The sequence below is a fragment of the Macrosteles quadrilineatus genome, unplaced genomic scaffold (genome assembly GCF_028750875.1).
Source record: "Macrosteles quadrilineatus isolate MER2022 unplaced genomic scaffold, UCM_ALF_1.0 Scaffold_8__2_contigs__length_117827958, whole genome shotgun sequence".
In the NCBI taxonomy this organism is placed as follows: Eukaryota; Metazoa; Arthropoda; class Insecta; order Hemiptera; family Cicadellidae; genus Macrosteles; species Macrosteles quadrilineatus.
This window is the reverse complement of record NW_026542601.1, coordinates 109,566,991-109,579,210: the sequence shown is the minus strand read 5'-3', so window position 1 is coordinate 109,579,210 and position 12,220 is coordinate 109,566,991. Positions and strand designations below refer to the sequence as shown.

The window sequence follows — 12,220 nt, the reverse complement described above, 5'->3', positions numbered from 1 at the left end:
TATCAAAAAAAAACGTATAAAACTTCTTTTAGTGTTACAAATAGTGCTGGGCGGGGGAATAATGTATCTCATTTGTTGTGTACCTCATTTATGGTGGGGGGGGGGGGGGCTGTTGCTCAATTGGGGGGGGGGGTGCGTCATGAGTCTAGGGGGGGATGGGCACCCCTGCTTTCACTAACCCAATCTAAACATTATTTTAACTGAATAGAATTACCTATATGTAAAACATTATTTGGCCTCTGATATTATAACCAAAAAATGAAGCAACATATATTTTTTTAGCTACTAAACTAAAGAAATGTCAATTAGTCGACCCTAGTGTACTTAGACTTATCCAAATTCATTTAACACTCGTCAATAAGCTTCCGATTTTACAAAGGAAGAAGTTTACTTGCAGTACCCCAAGTCAATTATTACATTCAGTAGCCACAACATTTAGAATTAACAATTTAAAATTTTCCTTTTGGTACAAACGTTTTATAGCCGTAATGTGAATATATTTATATTGAATGATTTCTACGAGGTTAATTCAAACAATGATACCGTCAGTTCAGTTCAAAGATATCTGTAAGTTTACAACCCGAGGAAGTGGCAACACTGTTTCCGTGAAGCACGCAACAATCAGCTGACTTAATTGGTAATTATCGGGAATTTCCGTTCCATCTGTTGTACAAGTACGAATTTGAAGGGCGAACTAATATTAACCATTCATACAAACAATTAAACTTAGTCTTTAACGTAAATAAACCTTCCTAGTATATTAAGTCAATGGTAATACTTTACTACGTTATTGAAAAATTTACCAAGTCGTTTATTTCATATACAGTGAATAGGAAGAAATAAGAACGGAATGTTAATGCGGAGTATAAAATATATATATATATATATATTGTAAGTTATAGTTCTTTGTATACAGTTAGTAGATCTGCGAATATGGGCTTTTACAAGACTTCAAGTGTAACATAACCTTTTTAGGTTTATGGTACTGCAAAGCATGGGTAGTAAAATGGTAAACAAGGCTTACGTATGCAAATGTTGTCCAATAAGATCACAGAAAAGAAAATAAGTATCTCTGGTCTGTGATAAGATGACAGTGGGCTTACGAATGCAAATTTTGTCCAATATATCACAGAAAAGAAAATAAGTATCTCTGGTCTGTGATAAGATGCCAGTCTTTGAGATACCAGCGTGTTCTTCGTCCCATAACGGGACAATCATTTCATTTCGTTTCTTTATAACGACGTTTTTCGGGAAGTCGTTTTTGGTCTGTTTGAAGGACGCCTGGTCTACAGTAGTCTCTAGCTCCAAAACTAACCTTGGACTTTGAAACTGTCTGATCACAGACTAAAGAATATATATAGTGTCATGTATGAATATGTAATATGGTTTACTCTATAGTCTGTAGTCTGACACTCTTTGTTGATTCAAAGCCTTGTTTAGGCACTAACTTTAACACTACAGTAAAGTTTTCGCCGAAATTATGTTAATTCTGTGTCCTACAACCATAGATGGATAAAAGACAGTAGATACATATTAAAGACAAGTAGACCATAGAGGTATTTTCTCAACAGCAACAATGCAACAATAGAATCTCACTGTTTGGATAGCTCGAGAGTAAAACACCTTTCATGTAATGATTAGGCCTATTTCTTGTACATGTTAAGGGAGTTTTGATGTTTAAGTTTTACTTCTTTTAATCACATAAACTTTAAAGCAATTGTAACAAGAAAAAAACGATAAATTTATAAACTATTGAATTAATATGGCTTAATTTGTTCTCGGATACAATATTAACGAAAGAGCAAGGTGCTTGTACCGGCAGCTACAATGTTTACTTTTAAATGTATCCTGAAATAAAAAAAGAGTATTCGCCTTCGCCGCAGTGTGAAACTTAATCGCACATGTAACACACAGACAAAAAATATCTTAACTTTTGAGAAAGTGGTTTAACCATTGACTATTGGATACCGAAGTTTTTTCAATAGTTCAACAACCTTAAGGGTCTGTGTTTGGGTTTGCAATAAAATAAGAATTCCACATGCCCAGTTTCCGAAAAAGTTTCAATATAATGTGTATTGAAACCCTATAAAGATATATACCCTATAAAGACGTACGGTATCTCATAACAAAAAAAAAATATATTGTTGTTCAGTATTCCTAAATTAAGTATGTAACGGATATAAATAAAAAAAAACTATTACAGTATGATTTAGAGACCAAAGCGCCTTCAAACGTTGATCGCAAATTCCACACAAAATGCAACACTGTTCTGTTCTAAGTTCTAGTCACCCGGTTAGATAGTTCAGAATTCCACCAACAGATAGCTTAGGCATCTCCAACTTCGAAGTAAACATCGGCATTCGGCAATCAACAGAGGGCGCAGGGCGGACGCGAACGCGAACTTATTATGGAAACCGGTCACGACAAAGGAATGATGACCGTAGTCTGTACTCCATAGTCCGTACCGTAATCCGTAGTTGAGTCAGTGGACGATAGGGCGTGTAGTTGCCACTGTTGCCAGTTGGTTGTGTACGGTCACGGGAATTTGACCCGTAAGGTTGTGTGGGCGAAGTGACATCGTTTACAGGTTAGTTCGCGAGTTCATAGTTAGTTCTCTTGTTGCCAGTGCTGAAGTTTCCGTGAGTGAGGTTGTAGTGCGGTACTTTTAAACTGTAAACATGGGTGCCCAAGAGGAGGGCGACACTCAACTTAACCTTCTCAACGGAGTTCAAAATTTCGTCGGGAATGTTGTGTCAGATTTTGTACGAGGACAGTTGGGCAAGGATACCATCGAGAAAACTGTTGCTGAAGTGAAAAAAGTGTTGCCTTCTCTACATCACTTCAAAGTGGTTAGTATTCTTCAACTTTAAGGTTTAGTTTCGAGTTTTTGTCTGTCGTGTGTTGTTTTTGTTTACAGTTTCGTGTTGTCTCGGCCTGTCGTCTGCGTGTCTGTCTGTTTGACATTGCGCGCTTGTGAAAATCTATAAATTGCAGCTGATTGTTCGATTGTTGTTGGACAGTTTGAAAATTTGAAAACTAAAAAGTTTGTTTGGTCAGAAGAAATATTCATAAACATTCATGTATTTAGCTAAATGTTACTATTGCTTTACAACATAACGTTGTATCTTTGACTACAGGATTTCACAAATTTTACATCTCATGTGTGTTACTTATTGGTACGGTAAATTAAACTTTGTGAGCTATTGAGCTAAAAGTTCCAAAATGGTACTAAATAAGTAACAAGTTGTGCAAAACAGTTGGCCCAAAGAAAGTGTCAAAATGGAAAGAGGATACAACAATGAGAATAGATTTAATTAGTATGGCCTTGTGTTTGCATTTTTGCAGCTTCACAGTCACTAATATGTGAAGTGATGGTTGAATTTTTGTCTAAGAATGGGTACAGCTCTGCGATAAAGCCTAGGCCTAAGTTTATCGGTTTAAATATCAATTTAATATTTTTATATCGATTTTGATTTTGTTCGATCTGCTAAGTAGGCCTATGTGGGCTAAAATATAGCCTATGAAAGGTAGCTTAGGCCTAATTACAATAGAAATAGGTTAAATTATCTTTGTCCGCTGATTGAATCTTTTCTAGCCTAGATCCTTTACGCATACTTACTAAGTTAATGACATTTAAGTTTTACGTAAAGATACAAGAGGATCGATCCGCGGACACACGTAATTTAAAACCTTTTCGATTGTCTAAGTTATATTGATCTGGAACAACAAACAAAAATGAAGTACTTATCAAAACAAACGATAACTAACTTTAGTAAATAGACCTAAGTTAGCATAACTTACGATTATAACATTTAGGCTACGGTAATAACTTAACTTAGTTTTCTTCCATTTTTAGTTGTACAAATTTACAATAAAACTACTGGTCAGGATAAAATAAAGAAACAGCTTTATTACTTAAATGGTTTCGTTAAATTACCGTATTGTTTTGATTTAAATTAGGCTATATCATATGGTATGATTATAGGTCTATTCAATGCAATATTTATCAAACAGAATCACAATCGATATATATTTATAATAATCCGATGATATATCGCAGGTTCTCTGCGCAACTGTACCCTGTTTGATTACTTATGAGGACGTGACATAGACCTAACTTAAAGCAAAAATAAGGCTCATCTCATGTAGCCCGAGGATCAAAGATTAATTTTATAGGCCTAGTCCTAATCAGTAAGAAGTTTTATTTTTTATTTTTTCCTAGGATGCCCAGGATCATCTTTTAGGGTAGCCCAGGATTGTTTTTCACATTACTTCAGGCTAGGGCTAGAGGTTAAGGAATTGTCACTTAAGATATTTGAACCCGGGACCAAAGTCCCGCACTCTACCATTAGGATAGCTCGCTCCCCCTCAGTAAGAAGTTGAAATATAAATAGATTAGTACTGTTGCCGTACTTAATTATCTTCACCTGAAATAAACACCCTGGCGTATAAGTGTTGCAGAAATCGAATCTAATCTAGGTAACCTTAGGCCTATACTCAAATTATTGAAGCATACTTGTTTAGTTACCTATTTTACAACAGTACAGTGCAGTAGGGATCCTAGTGACTAAGAGGTTATCCTTTGAATCCGTGGGTTGAGGGGCTTTTCCTGATACAGTTGCCGGACCATTATAAACAAGTTTGTGTAGGAAGAACAATCAAAAGACCACGCAAGAATCTCACCTACACACAACTTGCTCTTCACTTATTTCTGTTCAATTTGTATTTAGGCCTATGCTGATTATTTTATGATTTAAAGGAACACACACACTTACTGTAACTGTTTCTTGGCTGATAGATTTTTTTTTTAATTGATCACAACCAGAACTCCAATTAGTTAGGGTTTAAACAGTTATTGCTTTGTTATAGCTAGCCTACTTAAAAAGTCAATTTGGTCTTGTTGGTCATTAAGGTATTTTCAAATTGTTTACTATACTATCGCAACTAACACCAGAACTGATTAATTTAATTTAGTGTCCACACAGTTTGCAGGATGAGGACATGGTTCTACATTTCTACATTAGCTTGTTAACTACCCTTAAAATGGGTAAGCGATGGTAGTATTCTTATGGGGGAGGGATGGTTATTCTTTGTATTAACCATGCATGACCTGTCCAATTCCTTAAGGCAAAGGACTACGGACGGAGAGATCATGTATCATGTATGTATGTATGTAACTAGAATATTTTATGGGGGAAAATCACAAAATTGCAATAACTTTGAACCGTAATTTTTACAGCATTGGGGTTTGTATACAATTTCTTTTAGAGTTAAAAGGCCATAAATTCTAATCGATTTTCTCTCTTATTGCCTACAAAAAAGTACCATGGCTTCTTTAACATACAATCTCTTCATTGAGTTAACCAATTTAATGTATTCTTGTATCACAAATACTCTTGAACCTACAAAATTATTGTACACTGATGCAAACACCTGAAATGATTCATCCATACATTCCTAACACACAAGAACACTTTACAACCTCTAACAGATAAGCAGAAGTACACTCCTTACGATATCTGAAATGAGTCAAATAATCAAAAGCAATACATGTTAACATCCAAATTGTTATCTGTGGGCTTGTCAAGTGGTACAAGTTGAGATTTCTGAATCAGTCCCAGTTTGTCTTGAGTAAAGATGATTCCTCACACTAAGCAGGTGTACGACTGGAAGAGAGGGGTGTGTCGTCCATGTGAGGCTAGGGGGGTGAAGTTCCTTAGGGTTAGAGGAATGGAATTTGAAGGGAGTAGAGAGTACAAGGAAGAACATCGCAGAACTCTGCCTCGGAGACAGAGGCGAGTAAGGCGGAAAATACCATGGGTGAGGATTGATTTTCAATTATTTTCGCTGTGAGAAGTTGTAAATGAAGACCAATAAGTAGAGGGGGGACTGCGATAGAAAAGCCTAAATGTCAAAGTTACTGTGATTGGTACTTTTGAATTAATTTATTTTTTCCCAATACATTGTAGGTAGGCTAGGCAATTTAAGATTTATTGAGAGGCAGCCGGGGAATCAAATTTTCTTCAGGGGGCTTAGAAGATAGTGTAAACTTAAATTTTAGATCCAACGACAAATTATAAAAATTCCTGTCAAATTAATCGAGTATTTTAACATTTAATCCACTTAATTTCCACTCAATTATCAACTAAAATAAAAAAAAGTCTTAGATTAATAACAAGGTTTTGCATAGTTTAAACCTTTAGGATTTCTGATATTTTTAAAATCATCTGGAAAATTACTAATTGTGTTCAGTTACATTGTAGCGAATCTTCAAACAACAACACATATTGCTATTTTACACCAATAGCAATACTTTGGTCAAGTTTTGGTAATTTACACTGTTGTAAATATTACCTCAGTTCTTGTATTGGTATCACTCAGTCAGTTAGTTACCTAGGCAGGTTGACAAGTTGTCAGTTGTAGTTCCGCCCCAGTAATTACATCCTCCTTCACGGCCATCAGATCTCCTTCGTAACTCAACTACTCATGCGAAAAGTAGACACTGAAGACTGTAGCACAATGCATGTTCTCTAACAATATGGGAAAGCCGCTGTTCGTTTTATATTTAAAGGAACTTTAAATGCAGTGTGGTAAAGCCCTTGTGAATGTTTGGAAATCCATTCTTTGTGGTCATATTTCCTATTGATCATAAAAATAAGGAACTTTTTTTTCGTTCTTTGGAAAAATGTCCAGCTTCTTACCCTCAAAGTTATAAGTCTACTGTTGTGTTTCGTTCAAAATTTTAGCTAACAATCTTATTTACCTTAAACCGTGTTTACAACAATCCAATTAGTTTAACTAAAGTCTTCAACGATCTAAAGAATGCTAGTTGTTTTATGTTTTCCACAAGGCGTTGAAACATTTGTCTCCATACCGGTACTTACAAGCTGTGTTTAAGTTTGCTAGAAAATATTTAAAAATATATACTTAACAACACTGGTATACAGTGGCATTTAAAACATTCTGTTAACTGTATCTTCTTTGTATTAGTTAATTAGTTTGTTTTGCTGAAATAATTTATTCCCCTGGCAGTTTCCGTATTTTCTATATAGCTTCCGGTACTTATGTTACAAACTGGCTCAAAGTCCTATATAATTTGTTTTGGAAAAAATGTTCATTAATGTTATTAGTACATTACTAATTTAACAAATTTGTACACATAAATTAATGCGAGGAAAAAATAGCCTACTTTATAGAAAATTCTACTCTACTGCATTGGCTCCACCAAACATCAGTTTCAGCTTTAAAGTAAATTCCTTTCCTCTGGAATTCTGCCAACTAAGGAAGTGTGTGGTGGAATATTTCTGGAGGTTAAAATAAACCTGTATTTCAGACATTTCTGAGATTACCAAGAATGCATGGGCATTGTTCCTGTTATTGTCAAAATTGTAAAACTATTTAATTCAAACAGTGAAGGCAATTTATGTTGGTAGTTTTTTCATTACACATTTATTTAAATAATGTGACTCATAGCAGTAAATGACAGTAGGTGAAACAAGCGCACACTATTTGCTTGTCTCTTGGCACAATATTAAATAAATCTGGGAATTGAGAATATAGCTTTAACTCTCAGTTAAATGTTTTAAAAGTGTTTTATTTTTCTCCCCCTATACACATAGGCTAGTAGATGGAGAAAGTATTGTTTTTGTCAAAATTTTTGAGTTTGAGTTTTGAGTGGATACATCAGTTTTGGGTCCTCCTGAGCCCAAAGAAGTGGGTTTCGAGTTGGTAATTGTGATTTTCACACAAAAACCCATAAAATAACGGGAAAAATTGGATTTTCTCTAAAATTGCCCGAACGATTTAGAAAAAATTTTGTATGTTATAGATGGTTATAAGCCTTTATATTCTAAACAAAGTGGTACAAATCCCATTTCCGTACAAATTACGGTTCAAAAGGCATTTAACACAAAAATCAAATACAAAACACTAACAACAAATAACAAAAATCTTATTTTAGAAAAAAAACAGGTTTTGATTAAAATTAATAATGTGTTATGGTCCTCATATAATTCTAAAATAGTGCAAGCCCCCCCCCCATTGCTAAAACGATTGCTGTTCAAAAGTTATTGCGACTTTTGTGATTTTCTCTAATTAGGTACCTCCAGGCTTACCCATGCTAAAGGTTGTTGACAAGCTACTGGGAGAAAGTATGTGTCAGATTGCTGATGCTGATGCCGTTTATTGATTTATTTGATAACATACTGGTTCATATTATGAGCTTGGCAACAAAATTGTCATCTAGGATTTCTCTCGTGAAATATCTAGCGGCAAGGGAACAGAATTTAGCGGAGAAAGTGTGCAAAACTGTTCAGCGACCAAGAAAACAGGTCAGCGACCTGGGCTTGCACATAGCGTCGTACAGCTGTAGCTCTACAGCAGCTGTTCAAATCAGCATCACTGTTGACAAACATCAGCTGATCACCTGTCTCTTCAAACACTTGTAATCGTACTGTGACTGTACTCAGATTAGACTTTGTTGGACTTGGCTTTATCGTGAATTTATGAGGAAAGAACGTATGACTCATTGATTGTTTTATGTGAAACTAATTGCCTTCCACAGCATTGCAACAAGAATAACATGGTTCTTGGAATAACATGACTAAACATTTACCGTATTATTTCGTAAATAAAACTCAATTAATTCAGTAACTATTTGTACAAAATTCTCTTCGGTTTGATTCAGTTAGCTGTTTGTAAGCCTATGGTAAAATGAGCATATTATCTAGTATTTAAAGAAGTGTAATTATTGTAATTATTCTTGTTCTTGTAATGGAGACTAATCAATATTTCCATTTCAAAGCTTCACATTAAAACCTAGACGTCGTAGGACATCGCCCCATTTGAGATTTTGAAGACATAAAATACAATAGGCTCTAGGTGGGTTCACTAAATACATTTGTGTATATAGTCTGTACGGTGGAACCTGTCTCTGACCCGTCTACCTGGGTACTGACCTAGGAGGATTAAACTAGGTACTGACCGATGGCCCGAGCCAGACCCTGGTAGACGAAGGTTAAGAGACAGGTATCATCATACAGACTATATCTCAGCCAAGTCATTTTAGTAGTTTTTGCATTAACCGGAGCAAACAGATACTAACACACACGTACCGATTATGTAAACGTTAAAACTTGAAATTTATGCTATATGCAAAGTATAATTTTTCACAAATATGGAATATGGAGTTTTGTACACTCATTTAATCTCATCTACACAAATGGTCCATCAATTTTTCTGTTGGTTTTCCCCAACGATCGGCAAAACCTATGGTCGCTGTAAGCTTCTAGTGCTTGCCTTCCAATCAAAAGATTGGGAGGTTCGCTGCTGAGAAAAGAGCTGCATTTTGATAATATTCCGACTGGGTTCAGCTCTCCTTGATAATTGGGCTTATGTCCTGAAGATCAGCGGATCTTGTAGTCAGAGCTACACAAAGCGTAATAAAATATTACTTCTTTCTACCCTCACGTTCATTATTATTTTATTTGGACCCAGATCCGCAAAGTTTCGTCCCCATCTTAATCATTGATAATAAAATAATTTAGCAATAATAAATATCAACTACACACAATACGAATATTTTGGTATAACCTCGCATCCAAAGTTTGTTTAAACACTCCAGATTTGTGTTGTGTTTGTCAAGGCTGAAGGCAGACCAGATTGGTTCGGATATCTAGACGGCCGTGACAGTAACTACCGACCCATCACCAACAGATATATCCAGCAGTGACGTCAACGTGATTACGTCATCGGGCACGTCACAAGCTTAGCCACAAAAGTAAACCACTGAGCGAAAATTTCAACCTTTTAAATCCCAGCGGATTATGACAAAAAACATTCTGTATTTGCACGAATTGTAAATGAGTTTTCAAAGACAATTGTATAACCAAAATTTGTAAGTACTGTACGAAAGTAATTCATTGAAGATTTTGCAGCCTTTTAGACGTTTGCTTGAATACCCTATATATTTACTTTGTGATTTTAAAGTATGTAAGCAGAAGAGATAATCAATTTTTTACTGTTGGTTAAACTAATGAAAACTCACAATAAACAATTCAATTTTATTAAATTAATGAAACCCGTTGAGTTTTAGTTAAGCTACGGATAGGTTTAAAACTCGAGCATATGTAAATTAATAACACCTACTTTAGGACTAACAGTGTTTATTGTATTTTTTACATAAAGAATTCATATATTTAGGCAGCTTTAAATATTTCAATTCATACAAAACCCAATTCATCGTACCTTTTTAGGCTATTGAAACATAATTTTAGGATATATTATTTTTCAACATAATTAATAGATGGTTTTCATAGGGAGGTAAGGGTCCATTTTACAACGGGATTGTCTGCAATATACTTATTATTTTGATCGAAATTGAATAAATACATACAGTAGAATTGCTTTCTTTGCATCTACTCTCGTTCCTCAGATGAAAATGCTTAGACTCAGAACAAAAGGGGAGTAACAGTGCAGGTAAACTGGGTGATCGATTTAATAAAACTTGCATAGTTGCATGCTTCGTAGTCAGTCTAAGAACTTGACGTTCCAACTGTTGCAGTGTGTTTGGGATAGATTATGGGTAAAATGAAAAGTTTGAATTTATCCAAGAAAACATCCATCTCTAGTGTAAACTTTTTTGCAACCATAACATTGTATGATATGTTTACCAAGATACGATTGTCATGCATTCTCTTGGTATGTTTTGTTTTGATTCCGAAAACTTAGTTTTTTTTTCATGGAATATAACCACACTAAACTTGTTATGTTTGTGGTCGACCTGAACTTGTAGTGCATCAGTTGATACAAAGGCCACCAGATAGCGCGTCGCGGGTGCGTGTGGGAGTGACCTTGAACTGTTGCTACTCACACACACAACAGCAACTCACACACACAACAAACACAATACAACTCTGCTATCTGCTAGCTACAATGACAGTTGATTGTAGCGTGGGTGTGGACTGCATACGGTACACTGTAACCAGAACCTCTACTGCACATCAAACGAACCTTATCACGTGCCTGTTGAATATCGTTAGGTTATTGGTTATATCACAGACAATAGACCAGCAATAAGTTGGTACAAAGCATATAGCCTACCGAATTTTTAACAAAGTAGCAATAAACGGTTAAGTTTTCACTGGTAAAGTCAAACCGTTTTAATGTTAACTTCCATAGAGTTAAACAAGTCGAAAATTCTTAGAAAAATAGTGTTATCTAATCCAATAAGTTATGCAAAAAATGTTATGAAATCTAAATGATGCGCTTATGATTATGGACATTCCATTAACATTGTTAACAGAACAGGGAACCAGGGAACATGATGTTCTCCGTAGCTTTGTTTTCTCATTGGCTAAATAACAAAAACGCATCTATGGTTTTGGCATGAGTTGTTATTTAATGTTGTTTGTTGCCTACCTAGTAACTCGATCATCAATAATTTTTTTAGAAAACAAACATAGACTCCACACGAATATAAAGGCAGCTAACGGTATGCATCAACGTAAATGAACTAATTATGTGGAATGTATACTGATTACCACTGATTACTGTAACATCGGGTTTTGGACGTTTTTCGACGGTTCCATTTAAATATCAATATAAACATGTTTACTTTCAGTGACGTAATTTGTTTGTGTTTATGATCCACACGGTTTTCTGTTCTAAAACCGTGCGCAAGATAACCAGTGAAAGCTTTTAGTTCAGGACATGTATAAATTACAACAAATTGAATTCACGGCGATCAATTACAGGATAGTATTAAACATTACTAGTAGGCTAAGTATGTCAGGAACCAGTTTATGACCAACGACGGGTACGAATCTGGCATTTAAACCCGAATATGATAAAGAATGGGTATGTTTAGACTACGTTTACGTTTACACCAGAGTCAACAAAAATATATTTAAAACATGTGTTAACAAAATGTTAACAAAAGTCTCGGACAATTTGTTTTGAAATCTTGTGTAACAAACATGTTTACATGAAATTTGTGTGAATACCTGCTTCGTGGTAATCCTGATTGTTGCTAGTTTCGCAACTAGTTTCAACTTTCTACTGTCATCTTCAGGCGTCGAGGTTGTCAAAAGGGTGATCACTTAAGAATTTTACATATTCTAGTGCAAAATCATCCAAGGCCATATTTGACATAAGCCCAATGATAAATTACCGCTGGGGTAAAGTAAGTAATTTTATGATTTTTCGTATGTAGTTTATCTTA

The 12,220-nt window shown here is 35.1% G+C and overlaps 1 protein-coding gene across 8 annotated transcripts in view; it reads left to right on the top strand.

Moving 5' to 3' along the window:
- The window catches only part of LOC128999338 (calpain-A), an 82,356-nt gene that overhangs the window by 22,154 nt on the left and 47,982 nt on the right, over positions 1–12,220 (top strand). Inside the window, exon 1 of one of the 8 annotated variants that reach the window (XM_054425785.1) lies at positions 2,481–2,849. The exons of the other annotated variants lie outside the window; for them this stretch is intronic. Coding sequence (XP_054281760.1) covers positions 2,679–2,849 — 171 coding nt within the window. The 5' untranslated portion in view covers positions 2,481–2,678. Of the gene's footprint in view, positions 1–2,480; positions 2,850–12,220 lie in introns of those variants that run through there. 8 annotated transcript variants of the gene reach the window in all.